At 57.0% G+C, this 18,603-nt stretch overlaps 4 protein-coding genes across 4 annotated transcripts; all 4 read left to right on the forward strand.

The window, feature by feature from the left end:
• Nucleotides 1-259: 259 nt before the first annotated feature.
• Nucleotides 260-1,291, forward strand: LBRM_25_0660 (hypothetical protein, unknown function; the record flags this gene model as incomplete). Its single annotated transcript, XM_001565521.1, has 1 exon — nt 260-1,291. The coding sequence occupies one exon, from the start codon at nt 260-262 to the stop codon at nt 1,289-1,291; it is 1,032 nt and encodes a 343-aa protein (XP_001565571.1).
• Nucleotides 1,292-6,157: 4,866 nt separating this feature from the next.
• Nucleotides 6,158-9,307, forward strand: LBRM_25_0670 (hypothetical protein, unknown function; the record flags this gene model as incomplete). Its single annotated transcript, XM_001565522.2, has 1 exon — nt 6,158-9,307. The coding sequence occupies one exon, from the start codon at nt 6,158-6,160 to the stop codon at nt 9,305-9,307; it is 3,150 nt and encodes a 1,049-aa protein (XP_001565572.2).
• Nucleotides 9,308-9,889: 582 nt separating this feature from the next.
• On the forward strand, nt 9,890-10,552 carry LBRM_25_0680 (conserved hypothetical protein; the record flags this gene model as incomplete). Its single annotated transcript, XM_001565523.1, has 1 exon — nt 9,890-10,552. One exon carries the CDS (start codon nt 9,890-9,892, stop codon nt 10,550-10,552), a length of 663 nt encoding a protein of 220 aa, XP_001565573.1.
• Nucleotides 10,553-13,886: 3,334 nt separating this feature from the next.
• On the forward strand, nt 13,887-16,949 carry LBRM_25_0690 (conserved hypothetical protein; the record flags this gene model as incomplete). Its single annotated transcript, XM_001565524.1, has 1 exon — nt 13,887-16,949. One exon carries the CDS (start codon nt 13,887-13,889, stop codon nt 16,947-16,949), a length of 3,063 nt encoding a protein of 1,020 aa, XP_001565574.1.
• Nucleotides 16,950-18,603: the final 1,654 nt, after the last annotated feature.

Genomic DNA, 18,603 nt, shown 5'->3' on the forward strand with positions numbered 1-18,603 from the left:
TTTTATTTTGTTGATTGGCGTGTGGTTGGATGGATGCTCACGCTCTCTCTCTCTCGCTCTCTCTTTCACCTCCACCGACCAACTCTACTTGTCACCGCTTCTATATTTGGGTCTCTCCATTCTAGAACAGCTGCATACCTTCTCTTATAACCACCACCTCATCGTATTATCTTCAGTCGGCCTCTCCCCTTCCTCCATCGTCTGCTCGGTTTGCTTTTCTTTTTCTTTTTCTTTGATTGCGCCGTCTCTCGCCTGCACAATGACCAACCGAGGTGAAATGGAGTCGATGCTGCTCAGTGCACCAATGGGAGTTGCCAGTGAATCACTTGTCTCTATCCTATGCATAGAGGCGACCTACAAGACGCAGCAAGCGCTCAATAATGCTCTCTCCGTGGATGCAGCCCGCAACGACGGCGACAACGGCGTCGCGGTGGCGACAGAGGTACTGCGCAAGCTCCCTGGCACAAAGCTATGCGTGTCACCCTACACAACCATCCACTCTATCCGGTCTTTCTTGCAAGAGCAGGAAGCCATGGCGTCGTCGTCCTCGAGTGGTCGCGCGGGTTCAGATACTAGGCGACAGCCGAACAGCAAGTCGCTGGCCAACGCTCATTTCTTCGCCATTCTCAGGCCACCAGCCTCCTCGGAGGATGCGAAAGCCAATGAGACTTTCCTTCCTCTCCAGAACACCTCGAGCCTTCAGGATGTTCTCGCCTCCGCCCTCGTACTACGGTGCGCCGATGATGCCAACGTGGACGTGACTGAGCAGACATTGCCTCTGGTATACATGCGCGAGTGCCAGTACGGATTTGACGCCGGCGACTTCCTTCTCTGTGCGCTCTGCGCCGGACTCTGCGCTTGCTGTGTTGGTTTGTGCGCCTCCGGTGTTGCGGCCACGGCTACGGGGGGTAGGCGCCGCAAAGGGCAAAAAAATCAAAAGCAGCAGCAGTATCCAGCGCAGCAGTATTCAGAGCAGCAGTATCCAGCGCAGCAGTATCCAGCGCAGCAGTATCCAGCGCAGCAGTACTACGGCAACACCCTAGCTCCACCGTATCAGGGCAACGCGCCCGGCGGTCAGCCGTACTCCTACGGTGCCCCCCCGCAGCAGCAACAGGGCGACTATCCGACTGCGCAGCCGGCGTACTACAACTACAGCGGAAGGCCCGAGTACGAGCAGCCGCAGCAGGCGCAGAACCCGCCCGCTCAATACTACTACTCGCCGCCGCCGGGTGAGCAGTCCGGTGGCAAATACCAGAACTCATCGAACACGGGTTGCGCGGCACCACTGTGAGTCAGAAGTACGAAGGTGAAAGCGCCATGTAAGTCAAGGGCCCACCCGCGTCCCTCATGCACACCTATTAGGAGCCCCACTGGCAGCTGCTCTGGTTGTATCCGCCGCCATTCTCTTCGGCTTGTTGGTTTTTCTCTTTGAATTGTTTGCTCTGGCAAGTTCATGGCCTTTTGACCTTATGTCCCTTTCATGTCCTCCTGCGTTCGCCTCCGTGTTGAATTTGAAGCATTCCAACCACGTGCCCCTCCCCGCATGCGCGAAGCAGCAAACCCAACAACGACTTCGTACCCGCACAGGCAGGCACTCCTCATCATTCCATTCGCGTACATGTGCGTGTGTGTGTGTGTGTGTGTGTGTGTGTGCGCACCAGGGAGAGCGGCAGAGGCGGAGAGGGAAATGAGTAGGCGTTTGTGTGAGTCTGTTCATGTATGTGCCTTGTGTGTGTGTGTGTTTGACGTGTGACGTGTGCGTTGCAGCTGATCTCTTATCTCTCTCGCTCTCTCTGTACACGCGTGTGTATATGCCTGGAGGAGGGGAGGGGGGAAGGCGGGTACGCGAAAAAGGAAAACGGAAAAGAGCGGATGCGGGATGCCTGTGCCCCCCCCCCTCCCCTCCTCAAGACAAATGGTCGCGCTGTAGTAAAGATGCATGCACACGTACACCCATACATGGATACAATGCCCCCTCCCTCCCTCCCCTCTAGAGCTCATCACCGGTGCGCTCGCACACTTTTAGCAAGAGGAGGGAAAGAGAGGAGAGGGAGGGCAATTTGCACCCATTTCATGGTCTCACTAACAGCATAAAAAATGACAGCAAGAAGTGAGAGAGAACCAAGTGAAGGCGTCACCATCAGGCGTACACAAGCTCACACACAGAAGGAAGACATCAGACACACACGCACACACACCCAGAGAGACAGGCGCGATTTTTATTTTTTGTTTCTGCTGTCCTCGCCGGTGGTTCTCTCCTCCTGTTCTTTCTCCGGATATAACAACTATATTCGTCCTCTTCATTCTTTTGTCTCCTGTCGTGTGTTGTGGATTTTAGCCGGACTCACTGGAGGATGTACGTGTGCATGTGCGCATGTGTGTATCTATTCCTCTTTCCCTTTTCCTAACTGTCTGTTGTTGTCCGTGTCGCTGATTATATTTTCTTTCTGCTCGCTTTTTACATGCGTAATGGCTCATCAGTGCTACAGTGTTTTTTGAGCTCTCCTTTTGAGTCCGTATTGCATTCCTTTCTTTTCTGTCGTGCGGTTCCTTCTTTTCCTCGCCCATCGCGCCCCCTCTGCGTGTCTTGGTGTCCGTGTGTGCAAGACGACCGTACGTGAGCTGCTGCAAGTGTCAGCGAAAAGAAAAGAGTCTTGATGTCCTCGAGAGAGGTTTGTGTGGTTTTTTGAAGCCTCTTTCTTTGGGGGGAGGGAGTAGTATGCTGATGAGGTGTACATACACGTGTGTTGTTTGCTTCTGTGCATGGCTCTCTCTTTATGTGCCGCACTGTATGTACCGCAGAGGATGCCTGTTTGCCTGTCGGCAATTTTGTGCCCCTCTCTCTATCTCATCCCTGTCTCTCTCTCTCTCATTTGCGTGCGTATATGTGAGCGGGTGGGTGTCGATTCAGCGTACTGACGCTGTTGTAGTCTCTCGCCCCCCCCGCCCAACTCTATTCGTGCACTGCCTCCTCCACGCAATCAATTATTGCTGAGCCAAAAAAAGTTGAGCTGAAATTCTAATATTTCTCCCTCTAAGTCCCTTCACTTTTTTTTTTTGAATTCTCAGTAAAATTTTCCACTCTCGGTCACGAATACACCTAAGCTGAGACACACATAGAGAGACACAATCATCACGCGAGTACAACTGCAAGGACGCCTCCGTTGTCAGGGCTATGGTGGTTGATCAGGATGATAAGCAGAAAAGTGGAAGGGTGGGAGAGTCAACAGTTTAGCAACCCTTGGACCCTCCCCCCCTCTTATCTCGCCCCTCTCTCTCTCTGCTACCATGCGGATTCAACTCTGCCGTGTCTGTGGAACTCTAAGAACCTGTGCATGTGCGTGTGTGTGCGTTTTTTTTTCCAAGTCAAAGGTGCTTCTCTTTCCTCACCTCAAGGATTCCTTCTGTACGAATTTCCCCCACGTCGTCTAATTTTGTGTGCGTGCGTGCGCGTTTCTCTTAGCGTAGAGCGGTGCTTACGTGATCAGGCAGCTCCCTCATTGTGGCCGTTTGCCCTCCTCTAGTTTGCTCTTTCTGTTCCTATGTGTCTTCGCTGCTTCCGAAAGGTCGCTCGATATGCTGAATGAAGCCCCTCCCTCCCCCTCCCCCTCCCCCCACCCTCCACACACACACGTACGCACGCACTGCGGGGGCTCCCTCTCGCTATTTATGCTTCCCTGTCTCCATATGTTTTTTCGCCTTTTGTTATCTCTTTTGCTTGTGAATTCGCTTGCCTACTTGACATGTTTGTGTTTTTCTTCTCCCTTGTGTCTTCCAGGTGGTGCTACTATCGCTGCTCTTCGTTGTGTTGGTGGAGGAAAGGGTGCTGTTGTGCTTATCCCAAGACACGGCGCTGGGTGTTTGCCCTTCTCTTCTCTCCGTTTGTCTTCCATTGGTATCTTTTTCGGTACTTTACATGAGAAACTGAGCGTGTGTCCCTTGGCCGTGGATTTTTGGTGTGCGAGGAACACCCCCCCCTCCCCTCTTCCCCCACGCACGTGCACACACACAGACGTATATGCATGTGCGTCTATGTATGGACGTGCGCCTATGCGTGTGTGTGTGTGTGGGGGGGGGGGGGTGCATGCAAAAACTTGGGTGCGCAACGGAAAGTTGCGAAGAGTGGCGCACGTTGTGAGTGTCGCGCGAGGTATCAAAGTGATACGACGAAAAGGGAAAGGGGGGCGGCGAGAAAAAGTGAAGTGACAAGGCGTCATACCCACGCATGCACACTCACCCACTTGCGCACACACTTCGCCTCTCCCCTAATGCACTTAAGCAAATAGTGAAAGAAAAACGCAACCAACCAAAAATAGGAGGGCGTGCTACAACAGCAACTCGACTCGCTCTCTCTCCCTCTCTCTGTGACGGTGCTGGCATGACATCAGACTCCTTTCACCTTTATCCTCGCGACTCAACCGTACGCATGCACGCCCACGCTCCCGCGATGGCGTGCGAATGCAGTCGTGCATGGACGCGTGTCTCCACTTCGGCAGCCATCGGCTTTCGGAGATGCATCTCAGACTCTTTTTACACCGCGTCTCCCCCTTCCCACCTCCCCATCTCCGCCCATCTCTCTGAGCATTGTTTTCTTTCGTCTTCCTCCCCCTCTTGTCGCTCTCTTACTCTTTACTCTGTATTTCTTGTGTGCTTTGTGTGTGTGTGTGGGTGGGTGTGTGCGCCTACTTGTATGTGCGCCTATGCACTCTTTTCATCCTGTCCCGGTGGTCTCACTCCTGTACGCCCTTCACTCCTTCGTCATATAACGGATGTCCTCTCAGCCCCTTTTCCTTTTCTAGCTGCTGCCGCCCTGGACATGCGACACTACCCGCCCTCTCTTCTTGAGCGCCGCAAGTGACCTGTCGAGCTGCGGAAAGAATAGACCGAATAAAAGAGGACAATACAATATATATTTTTTAAGAGCACCGACATTCATCGAGTGAGGGGATTCATTGAGGCAGCGCCCTACTGCCTGTGCACACGCTGATCCAGTCGAAAAGCAGCACGTGCCACTGTCAGCCATCCAAAAGCGATGCTGCACGCCGTCGTACCTCCTCTCTCCTCCTCCTCCTGGCCTCGCTCATCCGCTCTATTTTTGCTTAGCTGCCTCTCTCTCTCTGTGTGGGTGCACAAGGAGAGGTGTGCATCAGATCCCCCTCTGTCATCTTGGGTGGCTTGTGCCTCTCCTCATCTTGTGGCTGCACGAGAAACGTGTCTGCACGCCCTCCCTCCCCTCCCCTCTCCCTTTCTTGCTGGCCTGTCACCGGGGGGAGGGAGTGCAACTTTTGACTGACTTCATCTCGATTCTTCACACAGGCTTTGAGTCTCTCTCTCTCTCTCTTTCGCTGAAGGATAATACGTATCGGACGCAGGGCTTTCCGTCTGCTTCTTCCCGCTCTGCTGTGACTCCTTTGGGTTTTCGCTTCTTCGCCAGCGACTCCCACCTAGGGTCACCTCGCTGTGCATCTATAGTTTTGTTTGTTGTTGGTGCTTCTCTGCGATTCCACTGATCTCCGCAACTTGTCCACCCAACAGTGGTCGCCCGTACGATTGCTGCCGCCCCCGCTTCTACTGGAGTTGTGCTATTATCGCTTCTGTTTTTTTCTTTTCATTTTTAATATTCCTTTCCACGTGTGTGTGTGTGTGTGTGTGTGTGTGTGTGTGTGTGTGTGTGTCTCTACGTCGGCTGTCACACCTCCCTTGTCTCTTCTGTTCCGGCCACCGTGCTCATCTCTTTCTTTGCTTCCCTCAGCAAATAACGCCTATCACCACTCCCTTCTCTGCGCTTTTATCTGCGTCTACCCTCCTCCTTCAATCCGCCACGTGCTTTCTCACTTTTGCCGCTATGCCATGGCCGCGTGACCCCTTTGTCTCTGACGGCGACTACACAACACCGCTACCGCAGCAACCGTGTGAGGCGGCCCTCTGGCGTGCAGTTACGAGCCTCTACCAGTACTCTTCACTAGCAGCGCTGCTAAAGGTGAGCGCGCCTACTGTGATAGCTGCACCAGCATCTCCATTGCCCGCTAACGACAAACCCGCCTCCGTGGCGGTGGTGCCACATATCGGCGCTCCTACAGAGGGTCATGACACTGCTGTACCTCTCAGCAGCTTCTCCGCCCCCTCGTCAACGGCAACGACGACGAGGCCCCAGGTAATGGAGTGGCGTAGCAACGTCAGCGCGGCGACTGACGCTGTCTGGTCACTTGGGACGCCCTCTCCCTCCTTCACTCTCTCCATAGCAACACCGCCTGCCACGCCTGTGACGGAGAATCTATCTAATCCACCTGCGGTGGCGTCGCAGTTGCCTAGCCCCCACTCCACAGGCAGCTGGAGTGACAAGGGCGATTTATTCGCCAATGGCTCCACGACCGGCTACATCTGTGCCGCCTGCCATCGCGTGCTCGAGCCCGTGCAGGCGTTGCTCACTCAGTTCAATGCGGGCAAGCTCCACGTCGGCGCCAGCGTGGTGGACTTGGCTGTGCAGCATCCCCTTCCGTACTTACGTGTGGAGCTGGTGCGACTCTTGCTGACGTTCCGGCGGTGGAACTGGTCCATGTGCGCGCCGGTGGCCGTTGCCGCCAGCGTGGGCGACGTGGATGTTCTGGCGAGTCTGCTCTCCGTGGAGGAGTTGGAGCCCAACCTGGGCTTTCCTCTGAGGGTCGCTGTGCAGTGCCATCGAAATGACCAGGTGCTGCCCTTCTTGGTGTCTCATCACCGTATCAATCCCAATTATGGTGGTGCCTTCTACGTGGCCGTTGTCATCGGCAACACTGAGGCCATGCACATCCTCGGCGCTGCTGCCCAGGTCAACGTGAACCGTTTTGCCAACGGCGAGGGTACATCAGCACTCTTATACGCACTGCGCCAGCTCCTCGTGTGTAGTGCGATCGTGGCAGCAGCGCAGCAGCCATCGTCGACCACCGCTTCGGCACCACGACACAGCCGAAAGCCCCAACGAGGCATCACGTCGTCGTCCTCGCCTCTCCCTTCTACAGCGGAGAAGATGGTCACCGCCTCCCCTCTGTTTGCCGGTGAGGTCGGCGACGGCGTAAATGCGCATGCAAAGCACCAACCGCTCAGACTCTTATCTGGTAATGCCGATGGCAGCGGGGTGGCATTCTCCGCTGGTGCAACAGCTTCTGGTGGTACCCCATTTCCATCGGTGTCGTCGAACATGATAGGGCCGCTATGGCAGCGTGACAGACCGCACTTCAGGAACGTGTCGCCCGTGGTGACCATGGATGACGAGCACGACGACATTATGCTGCCGGCGCATGGAGAGGACAAAGATGAGACCCACAGCATCGCATTGCAACAGGACACCGTCGCTCATCCTCTGCTGACGGCGCAGCACTGGTGGGCCGTGCTGCTGTACCTGCTGGACCACCCCGCGATCGAAGTGAACATCGGCTTCTACATAACCCCGCTCCAGATGGCCGTGTTTGCCGGCAATGTCGAGGTTGTTTCACTGCTCCTGCAGCACCCACATCTTCGACCTAACTGCTTGCCAAAGCCTGCCTCGGTCCTGTGCGCCTCGTACTCTCTATTGCAGCGGCAGACGCTCTCCAAGGACGCCCTGAGGTGCGTTGTTGCAACCCCCGTTGAGATGGCGGTACAACTGCATCAACTGGAGATTTTCAAGCTGCTCGTCCGCGACCCGCGCGTTCGACTGCCCATGCAGCTCACCATGAACCTGGAGCGACTGGCGTGGGACGCGGAGGCGATTCCATACTTGACAATCCTCGCGCAACACCGTGTCGACTGGGAGGGATGGGGCTGGCGTTGGCGGCGCCTGTGTGTACTCATTGCCACCGCAGCTAACTGCGTCATCGCGCTCTGCAGCTGGGCCGTATGGTGTGTGTGGTATGATTCTCTTAGGCCGTGCGGGGTTGGGTTGCTGTGCATGTACGGGGTGCAGGTGATCATGGGCGTCTTCCTCGTTGCGTGGGAAGCCTATGTGACTCAAACCGCTTCATCTGCAGTACAGCAGCCGGCGCCCGTACTGGTGGCTTTTGTGCAGCACCTGGTGCCACCGTGGCCGAGTGCATGGCAATGCGGCTTCTCGGCAGTGCTGTTGCTCTGCCCTGGTATGGTGCCTCTCCTGGACCTTCTCTGTGCGTGGATTTTATACAAGACCCATCGAGACCGACGACCTCTGCAAACGGCTGCGCACCCTGGTGGTGCTGAGCCAGAGGTGCCTCCACAACACCGCCCTGCTGATCTTGCTGACAGCTCCACCAACTGTGCGCGTTTGCCGAACGTCTCTCGGGAACGAATCGATGGCGCATGGCGTCAGTCGGTGTGGCTCCCCACCCCACATGAGTGGCCCGGCATGTCCGTCTTGTCGAGCGTCTCCGGCCACGACAGCTTCAAGGGTGTGCCATGCTTGGCGAGCTTCAGCTACAAGGAGAGCTTCTCTCGTCTTCGAACAGCAATGGCACGCACACGGCAGCAGGTGGTGACCGATAGCGGTGATCAGAGGCGGCTTCATGCTGTTGGCGGCGCACCAGCCTCGGCAACTGCGGAGAGTGCGGTGCCGACATCAGCGCATCCAATGACAACGAGCACTGTTGGGCATGCCTCTGTCTTGGACGGCGAGTTCGCCTCCCATAGGACTTCGTCTATCATGACCAACAGCATCATCGCCTCATCGCCGGTTGGTCACCGCAATTCATGGGTAGTGCCAGGCCGTCCCTCTCGCTTCGCCGCCCCCACAGAGTACCACACCCCGGATCTGACGCTGCGTGCGCTGGCGTACGTGACGTACGATTGGCTGCTTGTCACGCCTCGATTGCTGCTCTCTGCCGTGGCCATCCTCATGTTCTTGTACATGCTCTTCCCCTCCAGCCTGTCAACCTTGCCCTCGCCATCGACTATAATGGTGAGGAAGACCACTACAGCGAAGGCGGATGAGGCGATCCCGCCTCCGTTTACTACCGCGGCCAGGGACGGCACCACCACGCACTCCATCTCTGCTCTGCACTACTACGATCGCCTGCTCTCAGCGACGCTGACCGAAGCGGCTGCAATTGCAGTGGAGACGAACCCCGCCGATCTGGCGCATCTCACCACCATGATGATTCTGGTGGGTCTCTGCGGGCTGGTCGCGTCTATCGTGAGCGGCACGGTACTGCTTGCCATGGTGACCTCACTGCGCACCATCACGACGAAGTCCTGCTTCGCGAATTCGGGCGACCGGGACAACGCTGGCGGCCGTAGCGGCCGCAACGGTTATGTACTGCGCCACAGTGAACGGAATACGCCGCGTCGCGCTGTTGCCAAGTGCACCGACTCGATGAGGTAGACTTGATGCGGATGTAGAAAGCGCGGCGCAAGGCGCGAGGATGGTGGCGATACTCGTGAAAGGATGAGGTGGTGTGGTGTGTGGAGTCTGTGGGTGCCGGTGTATGATACCAGCAATAGTGATGGAAAAGAACCAATCAGAGAGGGGAGAGAAACCCAACACAGGTGAAAAGGAGACGGAAGGGGAGGGGGAGTGGCTACGAAAAAGCGAAGCAGCGTGAGGGCGGAGTCGGCTCATGGATGGATGAGTCCTGCATAGGAGACACGCACGCCTCTCTGCAGAGAGGGGGCGAACAGCCCCGGTACGGCAAAAAGTCGAGGAGCGCAATTGGGTGGTCCGACTGGGTCGACTAGGCGTGGCTTGGCCGCCACTCTCTGCCTGTAAACCCTCTGCTCCCCCCCCTCTCTCTCGCTCCGCAAGCGTCCACTTGGAAAGATACGGGAGTGGCGCGTGTGCGTCCCTCCGCATCTTCTTGATGTATCCGTACTCTCCCCTCTCTCCCTCTGCTCTAAGTACACCAACATACAGGCTCGAGCCATGCTCAATCGCCCCACACTTCTCTCCGTGTCGAGGCGCCTGGCGATGCCCCGCGGCTCGCACGTCGGCACCCGTATTTTCAGTGCTCTGGACCAAAGATTGCAGCCAGCGCTGCGGACGCGGACGTGTTGCGCATCCTTTTCCGTGTCGTCTTTGGTTGCCGCTTCCCGCCGCTGGTGCTCAACTGGGTCGTTGTCCAGTAACGCTTCAAACCCCCGCCATTCACAGGCAAAGACACCGTCGACGGACCCATCAGCCGTAGCGTCCACTAGCCTCGCTGCACACCACGATGCCACCGCCTCTGCCACATCAGTGGAGGAGCAGCTCAAGATGCTCTCTCCGGAAGACCAAGAGCACATTATTGCCGCCTTGAACGCACCGGAGAATGAGAAGAGCTCCGTCATGGGCGGCACAGGTATCGGCCCAGCTAATGGTGACATGGTGGCAGCTTTTACCTGCGGTCCGTGTGACTACCGCATGGTCAAGCGCTTCAGCAAGCATGCCTATACCAAGGGCATTGTCATTGTAGAGTGCCCCAACTGCCGCTCGAAGCACCTGCTGGCCGACAACCTTGGCTGGATGGAAGACACGGCCACCAACATCGAGGACATCTTGAAGGCTAAGGGCGAGAGCTTCGTCCGCATTGGGGAAACAGAGGGCGACTACCAGGTGGTGGCGGACCCAGCAGTGGGTGCATCCTCTCCGTGACTCGCTGCAGCCCAGCAGCCGTCAGATGAACTCCAGTGCGCGCCACCTGTTTTGTCTTGTGCTCGTCGAGCACGTACTGCGAGGGCGGGTAGAAAGGGGTAAGGCGAGGGGCGGGATAATGAAGCGAGAGGAGGCTAGGCCATATGGCACGGGTGCCTGCAGAGCGACGGGCGAGCGAAAGAGATGAGAGGAGGGGAAGGTTGAGTCGTTCACTCCGTGGACCCTCTCCTCTGGCACCACTCCCTCATCGGGGGCACTCCTGCGGAGCTCCAATCTTTGCCTGTTGCTGCTCCGCAGTCTTCTTTTTGCTCATCTCCCCTCACCCACTCACTGGCATACACAGACTCCCAACAGCCAACGCCTCTTCTTGCTCTTCCTCTCTCTATTGGTACTTGTCTGCCCCCCCCCCCACTCCCTCTCTCCTTCATCTATCAACAAAAGGCTCTTGGACGTACCGTTCTCTCACCATCGCTAACGCTGTCCTTCTTTTTCGTCTCGGCCTCTCTCTAGTGGACGAACTTTCGTATCCCATGGCACAGCCTCCCACGAGTACGCGCCAGTCGCCACGGGTATAACCCCCCCTCCCTTCCCTTCCCCTCCCCGTCGCCCACTCACGTGGACGCATGGCTGTCTGTGTGTGGGGTGGAACCGATAAGGCGCTGGTGAAGTCCGAAGAGAGTACACAACGTAATGATGAACGGGAAAAGTAGGATGCGACACAGCCATCGCACGGTAGTAAAAAGCTAACGTGGGTTTGTGCTTCAGCGAACGGCAATGCGGAGTCGAAAGAAAGTGGCTTGGTGAATCAAGTCGGAGTTTTTTCAGGTCAGTGCCCTCACAGCACAGCCAACCGTGGATAGAGGCATACACATACTGCTCATCATGCGTTGCGTCTGCTGTTCCAGGATAAGATACTCCTAGGTTCCCGTTCTGCGACTTGCAAGCCTCCCGCCCTTTATGTGTTCAACGCTTCTCCTTTCCATGCGCGTACTTCTCTTTCCCTTCTCCCCTCTCCTCTTCCCTCCCACTTCCTTACCTGATCACCTATCCCTACCTCTCTCTCCCTCTCCCGCACACCACAAGAGTGCGGTTCGTCCTCAATCTTCTTGTGTGTTGTGACTGTCTCCTGTGAAGCAGCAACTCCAGAGCAAGGGCAATCGAAGAAATAGGTGAAAACGGTGAGAAGAGAGAGAGAGAGACTGTCATCGCAAGTGGGTGCCACTGTTTGCGCAGACACACACAGACAGACACACATACACATACTGTCTCTTCGCCTTAGCTGTGGTCTATGCGTGTGTCTCCACGCGCTGTGATCACTATCAGAAAAAGCAAACGGAAAAGAAACTCAAAAGGCACACACGCGCACATATTCAGCCGGTGAGACTCATTCGCTTCTCCCTCCTCCTCCGTCCACCATTCCTGAGTAAGAACCGATCCTCCTCCCCTCCCCGCTTCTCCCTCCTCCCCATTTAGCTTTTATCGCGTGTCTTGAAACACGCCATTGAAGGCGATAATAGAACCCTTTTTCGATTCTTGTTCGTGTGCCAGAAGTAACCCCCACACACACACACGTCCACACACCCACACGTATACACTGATTCGAACCCTTCACTACCTCCTCTTCGGTGTGCCTCCCCTCTTCCCCCCTCCCCCCTCTGGTTCCCTTGACTGCTTCTCCCACAGCAGCACGCAATATACTCTCGTGTCTTTGACAGGGACGTCAAGAGGGAAAAGACTGCATCATCATCGTTTTTTTTCTTCTCTCGCTCTGTATCGGTGTTGTGTAAATTCTTTCAGGACTTGCATCTGCCCTCCTCCTGCCCCCTCCACGTCTTGTACTTGCCGACCGGTGCGCAGACAGAGACACACCAACGACCGGCGCTCAAATCCCAAAGCACGCCAAAGTACGAGGGACAACATCAGTAGCGAACAGCAACTGATGATTCCTTCCACTAACACTACTACTACTATTACTACTACCATAAAGACTTCGTAAAGTGGCTTCCTTGTTGTTCTTGTTGCTCCGTCCTGCACTGTTACTTGTTCCTACGCCCACGGAGAGACGCGCAGGTCCTCTCCATCTCTCCCTCTCTTTCGCCGTGGTCATTCCCGCTCCTGTGTATCTCCCTCTATATACACATATCTATATATCTTTGCTTCTGTGGGCCCCCCTCTCCCTCCCATCAATCAGACACACGTGCGCCGACGCATCGCCACATTTTGCACTGTTGCTGCGGCTGTTGCCTTTGCATCTTTTCGTCTCTTTTTCGTTTTTTTCTTTTATAGGAGGAAGGTCTTCTTCTAGGCACCTCAACAGACATCATCATCGCCCTCGCCGTTGCGTTTTGCCGCACAGTTCGCGCGCGCTCTCTCTCTACTCTTGTGCGTTTCACCTCTTCTCTGTCGTGGTGCCTCTGTGCCCCTCTGCGTGCGTGTGTGCGCGCCCCACGGTCCTACTCGCCTTTCGCTCTCTTAGCTCTCGCTCGCTCGCTGTGTTCGTGGCCTCGTCAGCCTCCACGCACGACTTCCTCTTGTTTTCCCTTTGCTCTGTTGAGCTTGAGATTACGTTACATAGAAATATAAAGAAACCCAATCACCACCACCACTACAGACAGCCACGAGCACCTGTGTCTGGGGGGCACAAGTAGTGAGGCAACAGCAACGTGAAGAACAATAAGCCGAAGCGGGAGAACGTGAAAGCGCTCTCAGCAGCAAGTGTAGGCACAGAACAGAGGCATAGACAGAACGATAAAAAGTGCAACAAGGAGGTACACCTCACTCACCGCATCATCGAAATCATCCGTCTGTCCGTCATTTGCTGTGGTTCACAGACTCTCCGTTCTCTCTATTTTTCCTTGGCTTCAGCCGCTTCCTTCACGCCTCTAGCTCCGCCTCCCTCGCCCAAGAGCCAGCACCTTGGCTAGGTCTGTAAAAGGGCGAAAGTGGGTGTCTCGGTGTGTTGATGTTTGTGTGTGTGCGTGCATGTGTGTCTGCCTGTGTCTGAGTACCTGTACGCGCCTGTCTTTATATACTTCTTGTGGTGGTTGTTTTCAGAGTTGCGACGCAGTTCCCTGTCCTCCCCCCCCTCCCCCTCTCTCCCCGCACTCTCTTATTTCCCCAGTCTTTGCCTTTTCTCTGTTTTTTTTTCTTTTTGTGGTGTCGCACTCCCTCCCACCTCCCTTTCTTTCCGTGTTGTTGTTGTTGCTGATCTCACTTCGTCGAGGTGCACTGGTGCGTGTGAGGAGGTAAGTCTGTGTGTTGTGTGTTGTGTGTGTGTGTGTGGCAGATTTTGGGTAGGCATCCCAGCGAAGGCAAAGTACGGAAAACAGCCACGATGTCCACCGCCGTCTTTGAACTATTCGTTAAGCTCGCCGGGGTGACTAGTCCTGGACAGAAAGGGACGCAGTCTGCCCTCGAGATGGCACCGCCGCAGCTGCTCCTGCCGACAGACGAGGAGTGTGTGTTGTACGGTCAGAAAAAGCCAATTGTGTTCTTTTATGAGCCACGGGGGGCACTTCAGCTCTCCAGCGGTGCAGCGGAGGGCAGCTCCGGGCCCGGTGCCGCCGCGTCTCTCATCTCAAGCAGTCACGTGAACTTCTTACAAGGGTGGCCTGCAGAGATGTCTGCAGCGCAGCTGACGGCCCCGGGGACGTCAGTGCATGCACTCCGCGTGACGAGCGCCGAGGATGACCTCCACAAGACGCTGTCGACGCAAGAGGTGTGGGCAGACTGGCCGCAGACTATCCGCGGTTGGCAGCTCTGTCCTATGAGCCACCTGTGCGCCGTGGTGCGCACCAACGGTGCAGCTCCGCATGCGTATTTGCTGGCCTCGCGCTACGAGCTGGTTGGTACCTCTGCGGTGTACGAACGATATCTGCTGCTGACGCCGCCGTCGAAAAGCAGCGGTCGCGATTCTGCGTCTACTGTTGTGGCGCGTGCGACGACTGCAGCGGACTCGACGTCCATCAGTGTCACCGAGTTGCGGACACTGCGGCGTGTCGCCTGCCTCTGCCGATGCTTCTGCAGTAGCGGTGCGAGGGTGCAACCACGCGCAGTGCGCTCGCGCGGTGTCCGCAGCGACACGCTCGCGCCGCCACCGCCGCTGGCCGACCATGTACTTCACTTGGTGCCGACCTCCCTCCAGTACACCTTCTGCTTCGCTGCGACGGCACTGTTGAGTGCGGCGGACGAGGAACGTTGCCAGTCGTGGGCGATAACAGCAACGACGTTGAGCCGGCAAAAGCTCGGCTCGCATCACCAGTCTTGCTCGACAACCGAGACAGCCAACACCTCCGGTGCACTCTCTGATGCCGGGCACACAACATACCTCGAGTCCGCCTCGCAATCACGTGACCGTAGTGCCTCGGTGGTGCGTGTGGTGGAGAACGGCGGCGGCACGATGAGCGCCTATGGTGTTGGCTTCAGTGAGAACCCTCGCTCAGCAGTGTCGACGCCGGCGCGACCGCCGCTCTCCATGGGTCACGTGGATGAGCAGCGCGACTCGCTCTCCGGAACGCGTCACCGCGAGGACATGGAGCAGGAAGATGGCGAGGGCACACTGGAGGAGCGCCTCCCGCCGTCGCAGCGGTGGCGGTCGATGGCGCTCGGCCGACTTCTCGACACATCCTTCTACGATGAGCGGGTGCCAGCCGGGTGGCGACGCTGGTGCTACGCGTCGAGTGGCATTCTGTGTCGCCCCCTCGTGGTCGACTCTCTCGACGGCATCATCCGCTACATACACGGCAGCCGCCTCGCCTTCTACACGGCAGTCGCATTTCTCGACCGGTTCATCGCCGTCACAGTGGACCCCTTCGCCAACTTCTTCACCTACAAACGCCAGCTCCAGCGGACCCGCTCGCGGCAGGAGATGGACTGCCGAATGCTGGCGCTTTCCGGCACGAGACCCACGGACCCGCCCAGGGCCTCTGAACTCGGCGCGGAGCAGCTGTACGCCAGTGGCCTCGACGGCGGTGTGCAAGCGCGCGACATCTGCAGCTTTCTGACGCAGGTCATCGTGGTGTGCATCATGCTCGGTAGCAAGACGGTCGACCTCTACCCCCCACGCATTCGCAACTTGATGGGCTGCGTTGAGGACACCGCCCCGATCAGCGAGGAGGACTTCGTGATTCTCGAGTTCCATGTTCTGCTCACACTTGGCTTTCCCGTACACCCGGTCACCCTCTTCGAAGCCGTTGGCGCACTGCTCACCTTCTCCACCAGCGATGCACTCTACGGCACTCTCACAGCGTCCCACATAACGCGGCGGCTTCTGGAGGAACACCAAGACCGCGGCCACCTCGTTGACGACGTTGACCGACTTATGCAGGAGGAGGCAGAGGAAGAAGAGGCCTCAGCCGTGGCAGGAAGTGTGCAGCCGAAGTCGCGCTCACACAGCGTAGCGCTCACGTCGGCAGACCGGTGCGCCATCAACGATTGGCTGCGGTTGCGCCTCTTTACGTATTTCATCTGCGATGAGGTCATTCGCGCCAACACTTCTGACCCTGCCGCATCGTCTTCGGCGTCTGCGTCATCAGCCGACGACAGCGCCCTGCTCTACCGCGACGGTAGCGCCGATGGCAAGAACACCGCCGAAGAAGAAGCAAAGGTACAGGGCGGGGGCGCCAGTGTGCTTCAGTTCTCGCCCGTGCTCGTCGCCGCAGCAGCGCTCGTGATAGCAGCCGAGCAGCTGCGCATGCCCCTCCCTGCTCCCATTCTGCGCCTTTTGCCAGCCCCCATGCAAGCACAAATGCGCGAAACCCCGGCCAACAGCAGAGGTGACATCAATCGCAGTAGTGGTGGTAACAATTCCGTGCATGGCACAGCCGTGTCGCACAGAGGCCAGTACGTGAGCGTGTGCGACATGGGAATTGAGGAATCGAACGCATTGCGCCGTGGCGCTGGCACGGAGATAAGACAGAACGAAGCATCGGCGGGGTTGCACCTCACAGCGGGCGCTACAGATGATCACTACAAGGTGCTGATGGAACTGTCTCTAGTTCTGGAGCAAGAGCTGAGTCGGCTCTCTGACAACAGCAGTCTGCAGGAGCCGTTGACTCTGTCGAGTATGCCAGCCCCAAGCGCCACGCTCATCTCGACAAATCTGGAAGCAAAAGACGAGCAGGTCGGCCCTAGCAGCTGCGGCGCGGCAACAGTGGCCGGGTCATCGCCGTGTCCCACCCGTCCCCGCACCGGGGCGACGTCACGTGGAGGGGCACCCCGACGAGGGGCACCTTTATCCTCTGCGGCGCCACCGCGTGTGCGTCCGGCGAGCGCGTGTGCCGTTGCCATGTTTGGTCGCATCATTGCGCAGGCAAAGGCGATCCACCACAAGAGTCGGGAGAGCTGCCCACCGGTGCTACTGCACCGCTATCAGTCTCTCTTCCGGGACCGCGTATAATGCACCTGTGGACTTTCCTCGTCTCTCGCCTTTCGAGGGTGTCCGTGCCACGGCCCGCCCTGACCATCATCGAGGCGGGATGTGCACAGTAACGAAGCTGCCCCTGTTGTGGCCACGACGTACGTGGAGTGGCGTAGTGTGCCTTGCCGTCTTTCCGTTTCACCTCACCCACACATTTTGTTTCCAGAGCGTTTTTCTTCTTTTCCAAGTTGATGCGTGGCACCCGTGTGTGCACCTCGTTGGACTGGCATTGGGCGCAGCGTATCCCCAGCCAACTCATAGAAGGCGTGCTTTTTTTTTGTATTTTCAGCATGTCCATTCTCTGTCATAGAACACACGTGCCCAACCTCCATACAGCCGTCGGTCTGTCACCGACCCATCGCGGGGTACAACGCAGCAGTGGACACGCGTTGCAGCAACGCGCCGGCCCAGTCATCGGAGCATGGCCCCTGTCCCAAACTCTGCCCACTCCCGCTTCTCAAGCCGCCTCAGCAACTACAATTATGCCGGTCCTCACCTGGTGCAGCCTTCGGCAAGTGGCGCAGGCTCCCCACGCCAGTAGGCAACGAGGGCCAGGTGCGATGCATTCGAGTCACCTTGACACTTTGCCTATCACACGGATGGCTCCAACATTTCCACCGTCTCGAGTCGCCTCCATGCAACGCCATTCACGCCCTAGCTGTCGACACCCGTAGCGATATATCGCTACGGGTGTCCCTCCGGCGTAGGTACTTAGCCCTGTCACCACCAGAAGTGACTCGGCATTTGGCAGGGGTAAGGCAAGCTGGCGGAATTCCCCACTCTTTGTGTGGGGCACGGGCCCTGAGCAGCGGGTACTGCGGTGTTCTCTCTTCATCAGTACCAGAGATTGCATAAAGGGGTGAAACATTTGGCGCTGCAGCGCAACGTGGCGTCGCAAGTACAGAAGGAGAGGTGTCTCTCTCCTTCTGTACTTGTACAGGCACGTTGCTTCCTCGTATGCACCATAGATGCTTCGCGTGTGTGCTGGTGTGAATCGAGCTCGTCTGTTTGAGTTGTTCCTCTCTCCCCCCCCTCATTCTTCACCTCTTTCGCTGCTTATTGCTCACTGTTGTGTGCCGCGCCTTTGTTGTTGTATCTCTCTCTCTCTGTATGCGCGCCAGTGTGCGTACGCGTGGCCCTCTCTCTTTCGCGCTGAGTTCCCCCTACCTCTCTCGCGCGCGTTCAGTTTGGTGAGCTGGTGGTGGTTGCCGTTGTGATCGACTCTCTGTGTTGGTTGTCCTTGTTTTTTTTTCCAGAGAAGACAGATGTATGTAATGTGGGTGTGGAGTGTATGTGTGTGTGTGGGGGGGGGGGGGGAGGGGGTAGAGGGGGCGCTGTGTGAATGCTTGATCGACGTTCTCTCGTCTTCCTTATATATTTCTTTGTGTGGATGTGCGTGTGTGGGGGGGTAGGTGGGTGTGTGTGTGTGCGCGTTGAATACCGTAGGCAGACCTCTACTGCATTTTGTTTCCATGGCGCCACGCACTGCACATTTTACGTAGCACAGGCGCCGCCAAGTCAAATGATGCAGGGTAGCCGGTAGGTGGTGGAACAGATGGTTGGTCATCTGTGCTACTTACGAAGAGTCGAGCTGAAGAGCCGATCTCTGGGGTCCCGCCGTTTTGGAGGACTG

This window comes from Leishmania braziliensis, chromosome 25 (genome assembly GCF_000002845.2).
Source record: "Leishmania braziliensis MHOM/BR/75/M2904 complete genome, chromosome 25".
Taxonomy (NCBI): domain Eukaryota; phylum Euglenozoa; class Kinetoplastea; order Trypanosomatida; family Trypanosomatidae; genus Leishmania; species Leishmania braziliensis.